The 24,443-nt window shown below is 39.1% G+C and overlaps 1 protein-coding gene across 10 annotated transcripts in view; it reads right to left on the bottom strand.

Moving 5' to 3' along the window:
* Positions 1-24,443, bottom strand: part of inpp4b (inositol polyphosphate-4-phosphatase type II B) — a 263,968-nt gene that overhangs the window by 73,013 nt on the left and 166,512 nt on the right. For 8 of the 10 annotated variants that reach the window (XM_067584920.1, XM_067584918.1, XM_067584919.1 and 5 more), the window contains 2 exons: positions 4,156-4,267; positions 498-567 (listed from right to left, as the gene is read on the bottom strand). In XM_067584920.1, the coding sequence (XP_067441021.1) occupies positions 498-567; positions 4,156-4,267 (182 nt within the window). The other 2 variants (XM_067584926.1, XM_067584927.1) reach the window with 2 other exon arrangements.

A 24,443-nucleotide genomic window follows, 5' to 3' on the forward strand; every position in this document is an offset into this window, starting at 1 on the left:
AATTAGTCTCACACAGCTAGCATGGCATCTTTTGCTTATCTTCAACTAGAACCAAGAAGGTTTACCTCATTGTCAGATATCTCTCACTATTCTCTTTCCCAGAGAGACTAAAAGCAGTAAAAATATAAATTCTGTGATCAAATTGGATACCTCAAATGTCTAAAATCTAGTTAATGGAAAGACTATTCAAGGGCAGGTCAATGTTAATTAAATGCATATCAACGTTAATGAACTTCTGGATAAAGGAAGATGTTACAGTATGTTAACTAGCACAATGATGCATGACTATAGAGTCTAACAGAAAAATTTCATAATTCTCTTGGAGGCCATTAAAGGGTGAGTTTTTGCTCTTTTTTTATCCAACAAAAATAACTTATTTAATCTAAGTGGATAAAGAAACAAAACATGAAGAAAGGAAAATTGTTTTGTATTTTTTCCATGCTACATTATTTGGCAATGAATGGTGAAATTACAGGTATTCAAGGTGTGAATCATACCTGGCCCTGTCAGCGGGTTATTTTCTCTGTCAATGCAGGCATGGGACGCAGACTCACAAACCAAGGGACACTGGAAAAGAAAAGGACAGAAGGAGAGAAACAGAAAGAGAAGGTTGATATTACTGACCATGATGGTGAGGTATTTATCTGAAAACCAGGGTGGCTTTGATCATTACTAGCCAAAGCCAAAGTTTGCTTTGTCAATCAGAGGCAACGTAACATTAGTGTCAAGCTTGCAATCAGCAAAGTATTGTGTTAACATTAAAACTAGTCATAGCCACAGTTTTTCAGCCATTAGATAAAACATGAAACAGGATTACATTAGTACACTCTGAATTTCAAGATAATTAGGTAACTGTGTAGTTCATTAACAAACATTTTCCGTACCTTTAGGTTTACATTTGTTTGATTTTGGTTTCATCATAACTCTAATAATGTTATTGGATAACAGATAGAAATACTGTTTATATGCTCATTACAAATGCTACATTCAAAGACTATACCCATATGGAACCACGCAGCGCACACACCTGCTGTTGCACTGCTCTCTTTTTAGTTCAAATGTTCAAGCATGTTGCATTTCTGCCTCCACTGCAATCAGTGATGTCACAGCAGGTGACAGCTGAAGGAAAACACCTGCTGTGACTTCACTGATTGGCTCGTGGGCTGGTAGTTAATTACCTCCACTGCTATTTCAGTCTTATCAACTTACCACATTGTAGTTTCCTCCTCTGATGGTAAATTTCAAATTGCTATGCAATGACATACAGTATACTGCCTTTACAGAATAACCACAGGTTAGCAAAACAAATGAGATAATAAAATAACCAACAGTAATAATTGCCTGTGCTCTCTGTGCGCTCTTGATGTACCCCAGGTTACCCAATATGGATGGGAAACCACAGTTTTAATCTTTAAATTAGAATGTGTTACTGGGCAACAGACCCATTATTTTTGTTGTGGTTATTTCATTATTTCTGCCATGCAGGGGAAATTCTGGGATAAAAGAATAAACACCCCTGGATACTCATACTGTAATGTTGTATTTTTGTTTAGGGGAATTTTACAAAAAGACTTTCTCAAAACCATTTGTCATTTTTTCAATGGCACAAACTTATACATGAACTAATGAACCACAATTGACAGTTTAGTTCCTGTTACGACGCTTATCAAACTTTTCACACATATAAGCAAGTTTATAATGATAACGGTGACAGATTTACCACCTGAAATTCTGCTTCATTTTTTGAAACAATGGGTTCTTGATTTCAGACAGAAGTAAACAAAGCAGGATTCACATTTCAGCCAGCAGCTGATGATTTTGCCAGATGAAATTACAATTTTCGCTTTTATCAGCTGCCGCTCCATGAGTTTATTTAAAAGCTGTTTTTTAATGACTTGTTTAAAAAGGAGGATCTTGTAAAAAGGTCTTAAATACTGTTCAAGATTTTCTTTACACTTTTGCTGTGTTTTTGGTTTTGGAGAGCCCCATGCACATCACTTCAAAATGTGGAGAAATCCAGAGCTTGACAGGCCTGCTGTGCCTAGTTACGGTTGTCAACTCATGACTGGACAATCCCTGTTTGGGGGAAGGTTTTAGTGGATGGTCAATAAACACAATCCTTGGGGCTTTACTAGTTGTCAATTCTTGTGCACGTAGCATTTTGTTGTAGGTGTTATTTAATGTAAAACTGTTAATTAAATAATATAAAACCATACCCTTCTTTTCTATCCACATGCACTACCACCCATTAAACACAAACATATCCATGAAAACACAGTGACACCACTGCCAGGCTTTTAAATCTGTAAACCTTTAGTACATCTTGATGCATTAAGTCTGGGACTCCTCATCAAAGCAATATTGACAACTAACAATCTTTCTTGCTCGGTCTATGTCAGCTCTGCCCTGTTTGATGAACCATTTATCACAGCTAGACAGCCAAACCTGTCCCCCAAAAAGGACTTTAATGACTACTGGGAACAATCCATCACCTCCCTATGTTCAGAAACTGATCCTGAATAAGACAGACACCCATTCTTGCACACACAAACTCCAAAATAAAATGTGTCTAGTGAACACAACATACAGAAACATCTGGAAATTTCAGTAAGCCTACAAGTAAGGTCTCTTATAATGCAAAAAGTACTAACAATGAGCCTGAGGACCACAGCTGTGAAAGGAGCCCCCTTGTAATTGTCAGCAGCAGACAGCATGTGCTCGATGGCTCTTTGATGACTGAAATATGTAAAGAGATCAGATCAAAGGTGACCGGAGTCCCTTTCTTGTTTCAGCTGACTGTTTTTCTGGGGTCAGTGGGATATTCATGAGCAGCAGCCACCCAAGCAATGACAGGGAATGATCAAACAAGTGCCTCTAACTCCCCTACAGATGCACAAACACGCACACATGCAGTACATTCAGGCAGCAAGACACGCACACAACAAAGGTAAACTGAAGAAGAACTTCCCCACAAGTGAGTCTTGAGTCTCAAGTGAGCCCTCCCTAATGTTTGTCATGTCCCTTCCCTCTTTCCTCCCCTCATCTCCTGCAACAGAAACAACACACACACACACACACACACAAAAGGGGAAATGTGCTGTGACAACACACACACACACATACACACACACACACACACACACACACACACACACACACACACACACACACACACACACACACACAGGGCAACACATTCATCAAGGCGACATGGGCAGATTGTCAGTGACACTCTGGAGCCTAGCAGGGAACCTCCGTGCACCAGCGACAGGGGTGGACAGAACCGAAAGCCAGTCAGCCATGTAGAAGCCCTTGGTCAATTATATAACACAGTGATTCATACACACACAAATACACGCTTACAACAGCAAATCAACAGCAGGAAAGGACTACAAGTCTTCATGCTGCCTTGCAGAGTTGCGTTGCGGTGAAAGAGAAATCAGAATGTTTCCCTTTACAGATCAGAAACATCATTAAAGCTCCTTCCTTACCTTTAATTCTCGACTATGGCACTACAGCACACATTCACTTGACACATTTTAAAACAAATTTGGCTCCGTTAGGAATGTACAGAAAATTAAGTGAAATCAGAGTACATACAACTTCATTTCTGGTGTGGTGGCACCCCATTCGGATGACACAATCTTCGGTTTACTGTCAAACTCTGAAGGAAAATACTCTATTTTCTTTCTCTTTCTCTCCCCTGATTGTGTGAGTCACTTCAGAGCCGAGGTAAGCAGTATGTATTGTATGAGATTACAGTGGAGAAGGGGATTGGGAGGTGGCAATGGTGTTGAGAAAGCCACATCCAGGAAATGTCTGCCACTTGGTCAGATGAAAGAAGGTTGTAGGACTGACCGCACAATCCCATATAAACAGAGTCAAGTGCATGTGTGTCAGAATGCTAATTTGGTCAGTCTCATGATAATCTTTTCTATATTTGACAGAGAGACAACACAAACGTACTCACACACACACAGACATTACACACACAACCACACACACACACACATCCTGTAAATCCCCATTAGGGTTTACTGAAGTTTATTTAATCTCATTGGAGGACTTGAGCAGTGCCAGTCTAATCCTAGCATTAGCGCTAGGGAGAAGAGAGCATGCAGACTCCTGCTTCGTCTAGTTGCCCTGCTTTTTTACCTTCTGTGATGGTATGTCAGTGGTGATGTGGTCTACGTCGACCTCCTCCATCTCTCCCATCTTCAGACGACTCACCACCACTGTTCCTGCCGTGCACACACCATCAGATGACCTAAAGCGAGACAAGAAGAGAGAAGACAGATACACACAGTGTAAGCCTCTTGATTTAATCTGTTGAATAAAAAGTCTGCTCTGTTAAATGATCTTTTCCTCTGGCTACTACCCCTCCACAGGCCTTCATCTCCATGTTGGGCCTCCAACTCACCAAACCTAATAAGCTTATTTCCAGCCTTGAACAGGTTGTGAAATTATAAAGCTGTTCGACTACAAAGTGGAATCAGGACATAGACTCTTGCACTGCGGCGATTTCTTTTTTCTGACAGATTTTGCAGAAGAGTCTGCATGCAGGATAAAGCGTAGCCTGCTCCGGTGGGAAGTTGATGGGGTTGAAGCAAGGAACATTTCGAATAACTGCTCAAATGGCCGCCTAACAACCCAGGCTTTGTGGTCTGACAGACACCAAATTGATGCTACAGTTTTCATATCAGGGAGCCCGACCAATCACTTTCCCAATCATGGAGCCATGATTAAGGGGCTGATAGAAAATCTATAATATTGGCAGAAAGACAGACACTCTCAAATGAAGAAAAATAGTCCCTGGGCGTCGCGCAAGAAAGTCTGATCACCTTAACAGACCCATCCCTAATGTGCTCAGTTCCACTCAAGCTGGAGAAAATATTGGATGTTGTGTGCCAGGCGATGGTCTGGGGAGACAGCAGGGGGGGAAAGGATGACACACCCCTGACTGAGGAGGAGAAAACGCAAGGATGGTGATGGAAGCAGAAAGGATGCTTTCAAGGCTAATCTATCTTGGTTGGAGAAAATCTAATCGCACCCAAGGGACAAGAGGAAAGGGAAGAAGAGACGCTGAGGAGAGGTATGGGAGGAATGTGAGAGGATACAGGAGAGGATTGGGAGTCCGAGGAGGGAGATGGAGAGATGTGTCTCTGTGGTGGGACACTGGGAGCTTCAGTTAGCGCTTAATGTCTTGCAGCAGTCCCCAAACAGAGAAAATAACATTGGTTGGTTTATAAATCTAATCATTGTCCCTTGCCAGACACCTGTCTCAGTGTTTACTCTTCTGCTCATCTTTCTGTTTCCCCCGTTTCTCATCATCTCTCTCCCTCCCTCTCTGTCTCTCTCTGCAAGAGAAGACTGAAGCACGGTAACAGAAAGTCACCCTGACTTTGAACAAACAGTATGTACTGACGGTGGCCCACACATAATCGAGGAGATGGAGATTAACATGCATCACATTCAGTGATAGTCCTCCCAAGGCAAACCTTAGGGGTTACAGTTGCCCTCTACTCTTTAGATTACTCTGCCGCCATCCACTAATGAAACCTTTCCATTTAAACAGACAGAGGAGACTTTGTTAGAATTACTTTAAGATAATTGATTTATGCCTTTGAGAGATATATTGTGAGGTTTTTGATTTGCGGTTAAATGTAAACTCAACACCTGTTCTAAAACAATCTTCATACATTATTGTCTGTGAGGGAAAGAACTCTGCAGATCATTCCAGGTGGCAGAAATGATGTGATTCAGCTCTATCTCTGCTTTGCTGGTTTAATGTAATACAGTATTTTTCCAAAATTCAACCATAGAAAGGGGCAGAGATGTTAACCTCTTGACAGAATGTCTGGTCTGCAGTGACACACCTTTTTTTTTTTTTTTTGAAAACTGCAGTATTTTAGCATGCACACTTACTGACCTCAAATTAACTTTGAGGGTTCCGACGAGTGCTGTGGATGAGAAAGAAGCCCCTCTCCCACTACTCTCCCTCATTCCCTCCTCTTCCACCCCTCTTCCCGTCTGTTGGAGCTGGCTCGGAAACAAATCTGCAGATTGTTCTTTGCCTGAGAGCCCATCTTTTTAAAAATCTAATTGGCCCAGGATCTCTTTTATGACAACACTTAATCAGACAGCTTTGTTAAAGTGACAAAAATAATGTGCTTAAAATGTCTGCTGCGAGTTTGGCACGATTCAAAAAATAATTAGTTATCAGGGAAGTGCCTTACATTTAACAGTTATTTTCTTTTGAAAGCCTCTCTTGCAATTTACAAACACATTCCAATGTGGAAACACATACTGTAATTTGTTTCAAACAACCACTCTGTACCCTAACGGTTTAAGAGGCTTGTGATGCATGAGCCATATACATAAAGTACGTATACACAGTGCTATACAGCAGCTGCTCAAACAAGAACCTATATATTATCTGTATAAAATAAACATTTCCCACTGAGTGTCAAATCTTACATTTACACAGAATAATAACAGGTTGTGTATACATTTCTAGAAAATTTACTATATTATCCTTGAAGGATCCCAAAAATAAATTGTTATGTTTCAGTAGTAACTTTCTCTTCTTCCTACCAGCGTTCAAGGAATGAGCAGCCTTCACTGCAGACATTGCTGTATTATTTTTACTGATTAGGAACCAAAGTATAACCGATTTTATTCTGGGGACAAAAATACACAATATTTGCCCAATAAACATTCACTACACTGGCTGTTAAAACACTACAGACAAGTTAAGAACATTGTTAGAGTTTCCTCTACAACAGTGAATTTAACAGTTCTCATAACATCTGTTACATTGCAGTTTGTGATTACCGTACAGTATGTGTTTACAGTTTTTCCATTGTATCACAATTATTATTATTAGTGCCACCCCCCCCCCCCCCCCCCCCCACCCCGCCTCCGTTACTGTTATTACTATCATTACTACAGTCGTTTCAGAGATACAATGGGTAAGTAAGTACAGTAGGTAATTTGCAGGAGGACTTAAAGTCTACAACTCAAATATACAATATGCCCATCTATTGTAAATACAAGCTCATGAAATATTCTTCTTGCTCTGGATTAAGAATAAAGTTAGTTAATGTCTGTACAAAATTCTCCACAAACTGTAATAAAGGCAATGCTACAGTGTATCTTGGGAAGTTGAACACAGTCATACACTGCAGTCAAAAAACTACAGCAGAGTAAAGGTGGACAAACAAATGCCCTCTTTTAACTCAAAAGAAGGAAGGATTTACAGAGTGACACTGAGTGAAGGACAATTGTACTAAATTTTCAAAGGTCTGAATTTAACAGCCGTGGGTGTGGAAAGTTCATCAAAAAACTTCAAAGCAGAAATACTTCTGTGGCTGTCAGGCACTTTTCTGTGTGGGAAGCCTCACAGAGGAAAACACCTGACAGCCACAGAAATGAAGCAAAACACCATTGGCTTTTCCCCTCACAAGGGCTTTAGCTTGAACTGTAGGAAACTAAAAATACACAGCAGGACCAGAGAAAACTATTTTGCTTTTGCCTCCAGATTTTGCCCACAGAAGATTTGGTGTAAGAGTCCTTCAGGACACCTTAAACCTGCATGCTGTCTGGAATGGAAGTGGTCAGAAAACAATGATTGCCAGGATCCTTCGCAGACAACAAGATTGCTACAGCCTTGAAGTCTAGCAGTGGAAGTGTAGATGGGATTCTTGACCTATATAAAGCTGGACGGGTGGGCTAAATATAGCGCTGGCTAGTTTTCACTGAGGACAGATGTTAGGACACAGGGCTGTATTAATGGGGAATGCCAGCTTCAGACGTGATACAGCCAGGCTTGATTTTCATTGGTGATGAATGACATTACCATGTGACTCAGCAGTAATTGCACTTTTTGCAACTGAAGGACTGACTTAATCAATAAGACTACACTGCAGGCATTGTTCATAGAGCTGGCAAGAATCACTAGGGAACTCTATACTGAGCACACACACTCTAGCTCGTCTGGACCACGTGAAGTATGTATATTCCCAAAGAAAAAACTGCCCTGGATTTTTATTCCTCTTGATGAAAGAGAGTTCCACAAAAAATTTATATTTAGTCTGAATCTAAAATTAATGCAAAACAGTGCAGAGTATCTTGTATTAAAGTTTTTAAACTACCTGTTTGGTACTGAAATTACATACATTTTTGTGGCAGAGGCATGCTCATGACTTTCTATGTTTGAAGGGCAACAAGCAAACATCAAATTTCAATTCAAACAGGTGATTTAATCAGAATAGAACAACCTCTACAATATTTAGATTTATGCAATGTTTGTCTGCTGTAATACATCTGTAACATGCAGAATAGGAGCCCCGTCAGGCCAAGATGCATACTTGCTCAAGATTTGTGGGTTTTAACGCATCCTATTTGTTCCAGTTCCATCGCACACACAACTGTATTTTTGCATGACGAGAACTGTCTTCACACTACATTTACTTTTATGTTAGCACATAACCAGTGTCAGAAACAGTCTGGGATATGCTGTTTTCACAGAAGTGGCAAGGGGAAAAAAATATCCTGAAAAGATGCCACTTCCCCAAACAATCACTACCATCCGGGCTGGGGCTCAAAACTATGTGGTTGTTGAGTGTTGTGTGCTATGTCTATACATTTAATAGCATTTCAAGAGAGTAAGTATAATGGTTTATAGTGTTCCCATATATTATATGTGTTAGCAGCTATTGTATGTGATGCTAATAACTTCAGTGGTGCAGTGTAGTAGCATGTGGACTTACCAAGGCAGCTAAAAACAGCCAGTGAAATGCTACTTTGCTTAAAATCTTAAAGGGGACATATTATGCACACTTCCAGGTCTATATTTTTATTCTGGGGCTTTACTGGAATATCGTCTGCATGTTTTACAGTTCAAAAAACTCATTTATTTTATAATGGTCCTTTATACAGCCCCTCAGTTCAGCCTCTGTCTGAAACAGGACGTTTTAGCCTTTGCCCCCCTCCTCATGAGCCCACTCTTTTCTCACTGATTAGCTTCAGAAAGTTGTGTCATGGCAGACTTCCAGTGGTTTGGGAAGCTACGTAAACAAACTGCAGTGGCTGGATTTCACCAGAGGTGGAGGACTTGAGTCATATGACTTGACTCAAGTCAGACTACCATGGACAGACAGGACAATTTGAATTCAGGTCTACCGCTCAAAAATCAGTGACATGACCACCACAAAATCCAACTTCATCCATCACTACAAAACCCACAAAAGGACATGAATGCATCTTTTTAGCTAACTTATTGGCTGGTTTGTATTGCACTTCTGTTTTCACTTTAGAGCCCTTTAGAGCTATATTATAATTTCAGAGCCCCACTCTCCATTGTTATTCATTTAGGAGACTTGTTATTGATTGCCACAAAATGTCAAACATCAGCAAGATTTATAAGGTGTAAGCAGACTGCAGCAGTTTTCATTAATGTTGAAAATAAAACTCAACTTTTCATGACCACTGCCTTTTAACCGATTTAAATGTGGAAACTGGGATAGATCATCAGAATTTCGTATGACTTGACTTGTGACTTGCTTGACCTGAGCAATGACTTGATTTGTCTTGCTTGACTTGTAGCAAGGACTCGACTTGACTTGCTTGATTCTCACCACAGCAACTTGGGACTTGTTTGAGACTTGAAGGTTAAGACTTGAGACTTGTTTGTGACTTACTCCCACCTCTGGACTTCCTTCCTTACTCAAAATGGAAACTTCTCAAATATATCTGTACATGTTCAAGCTCAAATCTGATCCAAAATAGAATGGAGAATAGACAACATGAACAACCCATGAAACGACCTTAGCAAGCTAGTTTTGGAAATTTGACCACGTTTAACATAGACATCCGATATCATAACAGTATAAAAATAACAGAAAATCATAAAAACATCATCTGTCCCCTTTAAGATGTCAGAGTTTTAAAAATATTGAATAATTGAAATGACTATTTTAATAGTCACACATCATAGTTCAAAAGAAAACCATCATATTGATTTCAATAGAATTCAACTATCAAGAGGGATGTGGGATGTGGTTTAGGTGAGAGTAGGTCAGGAAACTGTTCTCATTTCCACTGCCTGCTGTGTTTACCACAGGCCTAAAGAAACCTATAAAGACACGTGGGAAGATGAACTTTATTTCATGCTGAGGCTCATGGCCACAAAATGTTACAACTATCATCTGGCGGGTCCGGCTGGCTGAGAGACCAGTGGCAGTATGTACAAAGCCGGTAGTAACAAATTTGGGCCCAATTCAAAAACAGTAAACTGTGTGGGCTGCCCCTCTACCAGTAATCTCAGCTACTAATGTTATCTACAAGTATCTGTTTTAATTTAACATACATTAACATATAGTTTGTTGCAGCTACTTAATAGTGAGTTTATTATATTTTTCTTTTATATCACCTAGAATATATAATATAATATGGGTGCTGTCAGACTTTGTGTACTGCCCAGAGGGTCTCCAGATAATGGAGAAGAGATTTGTCTGCCAACTGTCGGTCACAGGTGCTACTGCACTTGTCTAAGCTGAACAGAGTATGTAGAATATTCATAACACACCCACATAAGGATTGACAAACCCAGCTTGGTAGTGTGTACCAGCGCAAATGAAAGAGCACCCAAGCCGCATTCTTCATACTGACGTGAAACCAGACGTGAAACCTTCAAATTAATGTACAAGACAGTTAGTATGTGCCAAATAATGCTGTATGCTGTATAAACTGAGCATTGAGAGACAATCACTTGTAGAAATGTAACATGTTACATTTCAAATGTTATATATACAATTATAGTCTCTCACTCCTCTCCTCTCCCACCAAACTCACATATACATATAAACATATACACATAATTCTTTTTTTGCCTCCAATACTTTAAGCTACATACAACAGTTCTCAATAGTGTCCACTGCTGTAGCACTGCGGAGAACAACAATTCAATGTAAAGCTTTTTTGTATGTGTGTACAGTGTCACAGTCAAGATGAGAGTCATCAAAAGGTACATGTGTTCTCGTTCTCAGCGGTGTGCATTTAGTTGTGCTCATACATTTCTGATGAAGATGGCCAGCATACATTCAGTGTGAAGTCATTGAAAAGCTGAGCAGTTGAGCAGTGGAGTTTTAAGAAGTTGTGCTGCATCCAAATTTTGATGTCCCTGAAGCAGGCAGAGAGCATCATGGAGGAGTCAGTCACATCAGGCTTGGTTGATATATAAATTTGTGCATTGTCTGCAGAGCAATGGAATCCTCGCCCATATTTCCTAATGATGTGTCCGAGAGGCAGCAGGTAAATGCAGAATAAAAGTGGGCCCAAAACAGAACCTTGTTGGACTCCTTTTGTTAAAGGCGCTGAGTAGGATTGACTGGCTGACAACAGATTGAGAGCAGTCTGTCAGGTAGGATGTAAACCGCATCATTGCAGTGCCTGATATGCCCAGAAATTTTTCCATGTGGTTAAGTAGGATAATATGGGTGACCATGTAAAAGGTTGCGCTTAGGTCCAGGAGGATCAAAATGCTGATGGCCCCAGAATCAGCTGACATCAGAAGGTCGCTGGTTACCTGGACAAAGCTATTTTGGTACTGTGACCAGTTCTGAAACCTGACTGAAAGGGCTCTAACAGGTGGTGAGGGAAAAAGTGGTTATTGAGCTGCTTTGAAATCGTGTGTTCCAAGATTTTGGCCAGGAAGGACAGGTTGGAGATAGTACTGAAGTTGGAGTGGTCTTCAAAATCACTATGAGTTTTTTGGGGGATGGGAATAATGACAGCAGTTTTTAGTTCAGAAGGAACAACACCAGTTAACAGGGAGTTGTTGATGATAGTGGTAATATGTGGGCGGACTACAGGTAGGCATTATGCATGATGACCTTCATCACCACTCACTCAATGAATACTACTTAATCAACACTCAAGTGAAAGGGAGGGTCAGAATAAGCTAGTACGTGGCATTGCAAAACATAAAAAAACCCTAAAAAAATCATTATCACAGATGCATTAGATTCTGAGAAACTGAAGAGACACAGTTTCAAGTGTAATGACTCAGAGAGAAAGAGAGAGAAAGAGTAGATGCCCACACAGAGAGCCACTAAGGTGTCATAATTATTTTTCAACAAACTGTAAAAGAGCTGACAAAGAAGAGCCTCCTTTCATCTCTGTCAAACAGATGTTCTTTGTCCTGTAATTGTTCTTGAAAAAGAAGCCAACCAACAGGATCTAGACTGCCACTGATTCTGACAAGCATGCTCTCGTCTTAGTGTTTGTATGAATTGTGTGTTCAGTTCAGTAAATGAATAAGTTGACATTTTAGGAAAGATTATTGGCTTTATTGCAGAGAGTTAGATGAGCATAAAGACAAGAAATGGGAAACAGCTATCAAGACTCTGTCCAAAGGTAACAACATCAACCTTTAAGTACCTCTGAAGCTCACTAATTAACACATTATATCTCATTTGTTTAATTTGTACAAAAACTGCAGTGCAAAAATGACAGATTGTAGTTTTATAGGGGTTATATGCCAGACCTTTTTTGGTTGGGCACAGTATTGGAGGCATTGCATAAAAATTTCCAAACTTGCTTGCCTGAACTTACTGGCTTCTGGCTGGGGCTTTATTTAGCAGAAAGAGTGGTACTGATCTTCTCATCTAAGCCCCGAAATCAAAGCACATTCCCCAAAATTTTGAACTATTTCTTTTGCATCCTAAAGCTTAGAAGACACTATGGCCTCAAAAAGGGTGTGAAACATCTACAGCTCCGGGCACCTGTCTCCCACTCTACATTATGCCCGTCATGGAAAGTTTGGAGCAGTCATGTAACTCCCTAGAACTTGCTAGAAGAAACAACAAATAAAATTTTAATGCAGAAAAATTGTAAGTGCTTAAATTGCATGCACAACATGAAAGTAAACCACAAAAGCAGCCTGATTTTATTTGATATTTATTTGATTTTGATATGTGGTTTTACCTTTTATCATTTACCAATATTAGTTTTAGGAGCAATAACTACAATACCTATTAAACCTACTGGTGCTTTTTTTTCCTCAGCCATGGAAATTATAATTTTTTGGTATTTAATGGTATTGTGTCTTGGTACCACAAAAGCACAAGTCATCAAGCTAATGCAGTTGACTGCATTTGTGAAAAGCAAAATACATTACAGAATCAGCTACAGCTACATGTGTAAGTGAGTTATATTTATATGAATAGAGTATCGTGCTTCATGACTATATCACTGTTTAATTTATTCAAGTTTTCCTATGAAATTTAGACTATAGTCTGATATCATGCACCTCATCTCTCACCTAACATTATCTTCTTTTGATTGCTTCTTTCGACCCCAGACTGCTTAGACAACGATTTGTTAACACATATTTCCGTAAGGAGCCAAGTACCACTTATAAAACAGCATTTTGTGACTTGATGAATAGATTATGGAAGTCATTTCATCAGTATGTCTATCACTTGTTATCTTGGTGACATAGTTAAAGGCATCAAAGGCAAGACATCTACATTAGACAGCACTGCAGTTATGAACATATATGTACAAATTGCACACACACAAAATTAGACTGAAAAAACAAAGGACAGAAACAGGGAGAGAGAAAGAGCAGGAGAGCAATCCCATGCTCTATGTGGCATGGGATTGTTCTACATCATTACTAAACTGTTACCTGGAAAACTGCAATGGGATTGTGTCAGGGTGATCTATGTTAAGGTCCTAAGAGACCTAGTAGAACCAAGCCATAAGGAATAGAAGGTTTCATTAACAATGTAGGGCAGGAAACACTAACAAGCCTTGTCCATACAGCTTTCATTAGAGGATCGAAGGGGATGTTGCATGCAAACGACATTGTGTACATGTATGTGTGTGCGTAAGAGAGAAAGAGATTGTATGTGTGTGAGAGCTACAGCAAGGCAGATGGAGTGAGAGAGCTACTGTTGCTAGTGGTGATTGCAGTGGCTTGTTGACACAGGTAGGCAGTAAATGATAGATGTTCTGTGCTCCATTGACTCTAACTGGTGAGGGAATTGAATGGGGACATGGAAGGAAGGCTATGGATCTATAGAGAGTTTTAGGTGGTAATACAGCACGAATGCACCTGCACGTCCACACTTTCCTTCACACACACACACACGCTAAGACGGATGGGAATGGGTGAATGAGTGTCTGCAGAGAGGCAACCAGGGATGTAGGTTAACACACTCAGCAGGGTCTATAATCCATAGGGACTTTCTGGGGATGAAGGTAAAGAAACAAAAACAGAATAGAGACAGTAGAAGAATTGAGACTGTGTTTCCCAAGAATGCTGATGAGTAGGAAACAGATGAAGCCTTGTCTTCGATTATGCCTCTTCAATCTATAACTGAGCATTTGCTGTCTTTGCTCGATGTTTTTCTGTTTTGTTGTTTTTGTTTATATTAATTCTGTATTTTATTTTCGATTCTGTAAACATAAATCTTGTTATATTCATATTAATAATTAATATAACTATGTAACTTCTGTTTTTATAAGTGCTATATAAAAAAATCTTTACTTACTTACATACACATGGTATCTGATCTAAATGCTGCCACCATGAGGTTCACATTTGTGGTTAAGATTAAAAAACATCTATTGGATGGATTGCAATTTAAATTGATACACACATTCATGTTCCCTGCAGGATGATTTCTAATAACTTTGGTAAACTTCATCAAGCATCATCATCAGGTCAAAATTGTATTTTTACCAATACTTTGGTTTATGACTAAATATCTGCAAAACTGATGACATCTCATCAGCCTCAGCTGTACTTTGTGTTTATTCCTAATGAACAAATTTGTTCAGTTTGCATGTTAACACGTTTAACTAAGATGGTGAACATGGTAAACATTATACCTGCTAAACATCAGCATTGTCATTGTGAGCTTGTTGGCTCACATTAGCATTTAGCTCAGAGCAATATTTTGCCAAAGTGCAGCCTCACAAAGCCGCTAGCATGGCTGTAGTCTCTTTTAGAATAGATTTTAGACAATATATGAATTAATTTTACTTAAGGGAGTGGACACACATTTGGCCCGTAATAGTTATGATTTAGATGTCATGAGTGATCAGAACAAGGTGGATCAAGTCTGTTGAGCCAGTTGGTATTGAAAATTGGGAAATAAAATGTTATAATAATAAAACAATGTCGATTTTTATGTCTAAAAATTAGACCTATTGACATAATGGGTGTCAAAAGTGGCAATCATAATGAAAAATTAGGTGGTGTGCCTAGAGAGTATTTTGTTACACAGCTCATCTGCCCCTTCATCCTTCATCACTATCTCTGTCTGCAGACTTTACAGACCTAGTTTGACCATGTCTCTCCATTGACCATTTAACTCAATTCTTCTTTTCTGTGTCGTTGGACTTTCTGTGCAAAGGATAAATGAACAATGAAACTGTTGTCAATAGATGTCCATTTCTGTTTTGTGTAAAGGCACATGTGTTAATTTATGTTCGTGTAGGTTTTGCAGAGTTGCTTAGGAGCACACAAGTCTACAAACTCTCCTTCTCTGGCATTGTGTAGCGTTGTTCACTGATACCTGTAGCACACATCAGATGCACCATAGAGGCAGAAGTTGCAGTCAATCCTGGGAGCAAATGTGATCAAACTGGTGCTTTTGTGGAGATTTAATGTGTGTCAAGATGCCAGTGGTGTGAGATTTTAGACAGAAAACAATGTTTTCAGACCCATCATTATCTGTCAGTCCAAACACCTTGGCTAGTGAATCACTTGTCTCCCATAGATAATTAAGAAATTCAGACCTACACAAATACACAAAAAAGGCAATGGATTTGCAGCTACTGCATGGACACAACTCTCATTGTGGTTTACTATTTACTCAGTGCATTGTCCATTGTGTTTACTGTCCTCCTTTCAGACTGGCAAGAAAAAAGTCTTTATGTAGGTAGAAATTAGTCTGTATATGTGGTTTGTTTAATGGTTTGTTAGGTCTGTTTCCAGCTTTACTGACTTGCCTACATATGAATGATCAACAGTTACCTTTTCACAGTAACAATTTCCATGTTTATAAAGAAATAAAGAGAATTTCAAAGTGAGATAACTGCAGGACTGTAGAATTTTTTTCACAACACAATCTCAAGATGAAGCCCTTGCCTTCAAAGATAAAATTTAATGAGGAAAATTTCAATGGATGCGCCAATGAAAAGTTGACACCTGCTACTTCAAAATGAATAATCAGAGCTGCTTATTAGACTATGTTTGTGTAAGGGTGTCTGAGTGCTTTAAAGTGCATAAAAAATATTTGCGTGTGTATGCTGTAAAGATTTCAGCTACTGTAGCGCCTATTTGTTTTTTGTTTGTTTTTGTTTTATTCTACTACCTACACAGATAGTAAATACACTTGTTCAGAAAATGCTAGTATCTCAAAACAAAATTAATATATTGAAAATGCCAAATAAATTTTAAAAAAAAAACACTAACCAGCACATGTAGATTCTAAATAAAATGTGAAATAAGCATTTCACACCATAAAACAATATTGTTGGATGGACTAAAATAAGAGACAACTTAACACTTAGCTCCTTATCCTACTAGAGCAGAAAATGTTATGTTTCTTCTGAGGGCTGTGTCAGACAAAAGGCGTGTTATTACCTTAATCACAAGGGTTTATCCTCTGTACGGTAAACACTTTAGGACATGGCACTCTCATCTTGTCAGGTTAAACTCTATGTTTATCTTTACTGTCAGCCCCAAGTGTACTTAGAGAGGGGCTGTGTTCGGAATCGCATACTAATGTACTATTCATACTAAGTATGACGTCAAATTGAGTATGTAGTGCGTTCCAACTGCATAGTATGTGGATTTTGTGGACTTGAGAAATGCCCAGATGTACACTGTACTAGATTAGCAAGAATTTCTGAGTATGTGGCGTGAGCTTACTGGACATACTCAACTGCCCCAAAATGCATTGCGTCTCCTCAGACTGTGCAATGATGGAGATTTTGAGCCAGACTAAAAGCTGTTAACATGTCACTTTATTTAGTTTTAATATTTTTCAGGTGAGAAAAAAACCATTTAGATTCCAAATATGTGGCTTCTTTATCCAAATAACGGAAATTTTAATTGGAAATTTGCTGCAAAGTTTTTGGAGATGTGAAGAGCCATTGGCTGGGTGAGTCCAGCCGTCAGTCAGAGATGTGGTCACATGAACAGTCTGCTGGTAATAGCATACTTAATTGTTCATTTAGTAGGCAGTATGCAGTACAAACTGATTATGTAGTAAGCAGTACATTAGTATGAGATTTCGAACACAGCCTGAGTTTTATTTTTTTGAGCTGAATGCTAACATTAGCATGCTAATGAGCTGAGTAGAATTAGTTTTTAGAAGTATCATATCAAAACCCACAAGAACATGAATCAACACATGAAGGGGAGATTTCAACCCGTAGCTGGCAAAAAAGAACTCACCGACATCATTAGGATTCAAATGACCAGAATACTGAATATCATCGTAATCCATCAACTTTAGATATTTCACTCTAGACCAAAGTAAAAATCATGTTTTCTAGATTAACTATATCAAGCAAGTCAATTTTATTTACAACCAAAAATCAAAAATCCCATATTTGCCTTAAATGACTTTACAATCTTTACAGTATACAACACTCTCTTTCCTCAGAACCTCAATGTTTATAGTGTTTTTATTAGACAGTTAACAGCAGAGAGTGGCAGAGAAAGCAAATTTCTCTGTAGAATTGAAGAGGAAGATTACTGGCTCACCAGGATACCCAAGATGTAGATCCACTTTATGGCCTTTTATTTCATTTTACAGAACATCTTCCAGCCCAAAGCACATTGTAGTCATGTGTTAAAGTGCTATAAAAACAGTTTTTACAGTCACACACAAACATGTCGGGGAGAGAATTGAAACAAAAAATGTGCTGTGTGCAGACGGAGACCTAACCGTCTCATAACAACCGACCGAGTCTCAGGCTAACTCTCCCCAAGGGCTCCAAAGTCACTTTCAAAAACACGATAAGAAAGGTCAGCCGTAACGCTGCTATCAAAACTAGCTTTTCAAATCAGGTTATGGCAGGCAGCACAGAGTTCCTTCTCCTTCCTCCAGTAAATGAAAGGGATTTACTTTAAGAGCTGTGTTGATACAGGTCATTGGTATAGACAAGGCAGGTAGTTAGCATTCTGCACGGGCTTCCTCATAAGGTGTTAAAAAGACAGAGAGATCGGGCAAAGTGTTGTGTGTCTCACTGAAAAATCTAACTTTATATAAGTAGTGAGTGTTTACTGTAATATTAATATAATCACTGTAATTCTTCCTTTCCTGGACCTGAAAAGAGAAGTGCAAACAAGCCAAAACTTCAGGCAGGAAATATCTTTACTTTACTGTTTGAGTAGTTTATTCTCTCTCTTACATTCCCTCTCAAGTAAAAATATATAGTCTAAGTGTTTTTTACATAAATAAGACACAGTTCCATGGTGCAGTATACTATTACCGAACTCATGCAACCAGATAAATCTTTGACCTTGACTTGAAACGAAGGTAGTCTTGGTGCAAGTTTGAACTTCAAAGACACAGTCAGCGTTCATAACAAAAACATGAAGGCTTTTTAAAAGAGGATTTAGCCATACATCTCCAAGCCGTTGTGATGTGTGGGTGTGTGTATCCACGCATGCCAATGTCTGAAAGAACAAATTAACACACTCAGTGACCATGACCTGAGTGACCATTTTTGTAAATGGGGGGTGAGCAAAATAATAGAAATGCACCCGAGCAGCATATCCCTGCAGTGCAGCCTAACACACAGTTTACTCCAAACAGTGTCAACATTATGAGTCAACATGAGCTTCTTGTTATGCTAATGGAAGAAACATGTCACAGTGGATATGCAGTATGCATGACTGGACAAACACACATCTAATAGATGAGAGTTATTCTTGTTTGTTGAGATGCTATGAACAGCAATAAGCAAGTGACTCTAGAGATTTCCCAAGGTTACTGGAATCAGACAACATAACAAACACAGCAACAAAGTGAGAATTAACCTGTTCTTAGAGGGTACACAAGCCTTTCAACCTGTTTCAACCTTAATGCAATTTATTATAAATTAACTGTTACAGTATGAAATGAAGGTTTTGTTGAAATGTGTTTAAAATCATACACAAATAGGCAAGATCTTATTTTAAAAATTGATTTAGGTCTGCCATCATCGAGGATGTTTCAATCCCTTGAATGTGTCTCGGAGGAGACAAGGAGACGAGGAGCAAGGCTCTCAGAGCTTAGGTGTACTGTACACGTTTTTTGCCTAATGGCAACACCCCTTCAATCAGAATCTGTTTAATAATTGGTTAGGTGAACTGAAGGGACAGTAAAAGGATGTTTTGGAAATAGCAATACTGTAATACTAATAACTTTAAAATGACTGAAATAAATATTTTACATTAGTTAAACTACCTGTGGATATAGGACTAACAGCATTAATCGTGGCTTTAAGTGATATTTATTCATGAAATAAAAACATTACATGTGTAGAATCATGGATGAATGATTTTAATTTAAATGTTTAATTGTCTATTTGTGTTATTTCTACCAGTCATATTCTGTGACAGCCTGATGACACAATAGAGCTGCAGTATAATAGGTACTGGAGCAGCAGCCATTATTTCTACACATTTGAATGTTTACTTTTACATTTTTGACAGCTGAGATGCTGTGTGCAATGGGTCTCCTCAAAATGATGCTGGAGTGAGTGAGGATGTCTCATTTGGTGAATAAAATTCCTCCGTCCTCACACCTCTCTCGGATCCCCTGCGGGACGAGATAAGATGAGAGGAAGAGACATGAGTGAGGGAAGCGAGGAGCCACATTAGCCAAATGGAAAGCACCCACAGACTCAGCTTTACCAACATCTCCTTGACTCTCCTGTTCTCGCTTTGTTGCAACTGTTGAGGTCTACACCGAGTCTAGTGACATCACATAATTCATCATCACCATAGTTCTACCCATCATAGATAGATATGGTAAATAATAATAAATAAAAATGGAATAGAAATAAAAATCTTCAACCATCCAGAGAAAGGGAAAACTTAGTCCTTTAAAACAAAGCCACCTGGACATAAACAATACAGGACCATAAAGCTTGCTTATAAAGGTACATCACACATGCACATTCAAAAAAAGGGCAGTAGAAATATACTGGTCTCATGTACATTTTACTTGCCCTTCTGCAGGCATGACCATATGCTACATTACATAGGTCATGGCCTTATGTTCATATTTGTTCTTTACATGCTCTGTTGAACTTATCATGGGTAGGCAGTGATATCAAGCTCAACCCCATAGTGAGGACGGACATTACAAAAAGATGAATCAAAGGCTACCAAATGAGAATATAATGCAACATCACTTGACAAATGATGATGTGTTTTTGTGAATTGTATGTTGGTATTTGTGGTTGTGTTTTCTGTAACTGATGCAATTGGTGCAATGTGCAATTTCTACCTAATATACAGTAAAGCTAGATTGTTCAATGTAGCCTCTAATTAACTAAGTTAAGTTGGAAACATAATTATTACAATACCTATTTTTTAGACTGGAGGGCATGCACCCAGAAATACAAACATTTGAATATTTAAAGCCAATTTTATGCCTATAAATGGACACTGCATTGCATTATTGAGGATGATATTAAACAGCAAGGGAGACAGGATATTATGCATGACCTCACCTTCTCTGGTGCACATATTGGAGTTGGAGCAAAAGGAAAGATTGTATTGCTCTCTGTTACATCGACCCAGCTGGGTGTTTGAATGATGGAACACCACAATTTAATCTCAGAGCAAAAACAGAGGATGGCATAAAAAAAAAAAAAAAAAATACAAACAGAAACCTGTGAGACATGATTTTATACACCTACTCTAATCCCCTCTTCCTCCCTCCATTTTGTCCTCATTATCATCCTCTCATCACTTAGACAAGGACTTGGCATGAGCTGTGCCCCTAGCATGCCTCAGCACCACGTCGGGCCAGATTTATTAAATCTCTCTATTCCATCTTTGGCTCCTAACACCACATCTCATTTTCCATTTCTACGACCTGTATGTGTTATGTTGCAAAGATATGAGCTATAGGAAGAATGTGATGAATGATTGACCTGGACTAATAGATCTTAGCATGGCTCTGTTACTTGTTTAATATGGATGTTAGGTTAACAGCTCTATACTATGCTTGGGGTTATCCCTGATGTCCCTGCTCTGTTTCTTGGAATAGTAATTACTCATGGCAGGTAATTAAAGCAGCTTGTCAATGCAATATTTCCTTTAAATTTTTCTTTCAGAGTTGCATTTTGATGGCATGGTGCAGCATTGGCCGAGTTAGTTATTTTCATATTCTGCCCATGAGCCCTAATGCCTGGGGGATCTCACAGATCATGCAGAAGAACTGTGCGGAAAGGAAACATTTTTAGTGTTGAAGGAGGAAAAATAAGGAGACCATATGTGCATTTATTTCAGCCCAAATGAGTACCGTTTCTCCCTCTTTTACATACATATGTGGTGTGTCTGGTTGTGTGTGTGTTAGTATTACCATATTGTATATGCAGCATCTCTGAGTGTGCATGCACATATTGAATGTGAATACATGTGTGCATGGTTATCCTTGTGTGTGTGTGTTTTTGTGCATGCAAGGTGATGTGAGTGTAAACCCATTTCACCTGCATTAAATGCATTTTATTCGATGATTCCTCTCTCACATGCACACGTACACAAACACACACACACATACATTTGTATCCAACAGTCCCCTCCATGTGCAAACTACAGATAAAACATTTCCTACCAGCCATACACTCAAATGCTGTGGCCTTAAGTGTCCTTTAGTCTCCCCTAAGTGTTTCAGTACACATGTTCCTCTATTCACTGCTCCACTGATAAAGCAAAGACACCATAAATAAAGACATTTATATGTTTAATAATTATCCTCCTTATTTCATTAATTTTCAAGTTTTACTGACTCTTAAAATGAGCAGCTAATGACTACACAATGAAAAACAGCGACATGTGTGTGAATCTGTGTGACTATCACAAGGGAGGGAAGAAGAATCACTCTGACGGATAGTGTAATTAGCAAGACTGCTTTATATTTGGCGCACATGCAGACATGTACACACAAAAGTTGCTGTTTAAGTACTGTCTGGTATTTTGTGCCATGCCATTTACAATAAGGAGATAATTAATTTGGAGTTCCCCTGGGACTCCCCAACCAAATACACACACTATCTTGTTTTTGTGACTTAGGGGGACACTGTATTGAGTTAACCATAAAGGGGACATGTTATGCTTTTTGTGGTTGTCTGTAATTTATACTGTTATGATGTCAGATAGCTATGTTAAACATGGTCGAAGTTCAAAAACTTGAGGTTAACGTATGTAGAGACGCTCCCTGCAAGTCAAAATCCAAGGCTTCAACCTGCCCTGATTGCTTCATTTGCAACATTTTTTTCGAACTTGCCTGCATTCCCATAAATGGCCATCCGCTCTGTAGCCTTTTTTGCTAAGGTTTTTCCTAGTGTTGTTTGCATCGTCCACTCTAATATTTTGGATCGGATTTCAGTCTGTCAAGCGGCAGCTTCCAAGAGCTGGCCAATCACAACAGAGTGGGTTCCTCGGGAGGGGGGCCCTTAATGAGCTAAAACAGACATAGGCTTAATTGAGGGGCTGTGCAAAGGGTCAGTATGAATTAAATAAGCATATTTGAACCCTAAATCATGCAAATATATTCCAGTGGAGCCTCAGATTAAAAATATAGACTTGTAAATGTGCATAATATGTCCCCTTTAATCATAGGATCTACATGGCTAAACGTAACCCTTACCCTAATCTTAATATTACCCTAATCCCTAACCAAAACCTTAAAATTGAATAGTTTACTTTGTGGGGACCAGTTTTTTGTCCACAAATGGGAGGGAGTCCCCACAATTTGACTGTAGGAACAGATTTATGTCCCCACAGGAAGATTAATAGACACACACACACACACGCACATTTTTCTCCAGTACTGGATCAGAGAGCTGATCTTTAGGCTTTTAGGTCAGACTTAGATAAAATCAGTCACAGGGGATACAGTATAAGGGAGAATTGGCTGTCGGAGGATGTGTGAGAATTGGGACAGGGTGATAGTGAGGGCTCTGGGGTGGTAAAATGGTATTATCATGATAGCAGGCTAAACTGTTACTGGTGGGACAGTGAAGAGAGGCTCTATCCAATGGGAATGGATGAATAAGCCATGAAGCCAGGCAGCAGAGGCAGTGGTCTGTGATAATGTAGCCTTGCCATGGTAAATCTCTGATGCACACACATGTGCACACAGAAACACACGCACACTAACACAAGCATACAAATTCATATCAAAATCAAATCTCAAACTGTGCTGTAGAACTGGGTCATAGAGTGCCTCTCCTACTGAGTGTATAAAGTTTTAGAGATAACAAGAAGAGCAAAAGGGAACTACAGTGAGAGATACTGAGAGGGCAAGAGAATGAGCACAAGGGACAAAGTAAATCTGGGGTGAAATAACAATATAGAAATTGTTAGAATGGAGACCATGCACAATGTGTTTGTGAACGCTTATGCTATACATTCTTTATGTACTGTACACTTCTGTATACACTGTATGTAAATTTCCACATTACCTGTGTCCCATTTAGACGGCACTATTCACTTGCTGCGGTGGGGTAGAGGAGGCTCACCTCCCTTTTGGAGATAATAATCTTTCCTCCCATGTGTATACATAACATGCATTATTGAGAGACCTCTGCAGCACTGACATCTTTGCAGCTGCTGTAGCACACTGGTTGTGTTGCTCGTCCCCGGTCCCCATTAAAACCATGCTAGATTTAGAATGTGCGTGCCTACAAAGCTCTACAGTATACTGGTGGGAGAACCAGGTACAACCCCTCTGAAGTTATCTAGCAAAAAGAAATGTCTGCAGAGCTTGCAGAGAGGCAGGATAAACACTTGCAAGTCTGTACAAATGGATTTCTCACTTGAGTTTGAAAATAAAAACGCAACAAAATCGAGAACAAATGACATTTCATGAATAAACCACAGGTAAAAAGCAAATCATTTATATCATGTGTTACATTACTAAAATACTTACATTCAAACCCTAAGTCAGCATGACACTACAGTAAAAACTACAGATTACGCACTATATGCATCTATGCTTGCAACCAGCAGACAATTAAGACCCCTATTATGATAGTGACTACCTATTGCATTGTAAACATACACTTGTGACTTAGGATGTGCTACTATATATGAGGCATTACTAAACCAAGATCTGGGAACATTTCTAAGGTACAGTAGCTGATTCATCCTGTGTGAGTAATGGCCACAAGGGAATCAGGCAAGGCATCAA

This window comes from Thunnus thynnus, chromosome 3 (assembly GCF_963924715.1).
Source record: "Thunnus thynnus chromosome 3, fThuThy2.1, whole genome shotgun sequence".
NCBI lineage: Eukaryota > Metazoa > Chordata > Actinopteri > Scombriformes > Scombridae > Thunnus > Thunnus thynnus.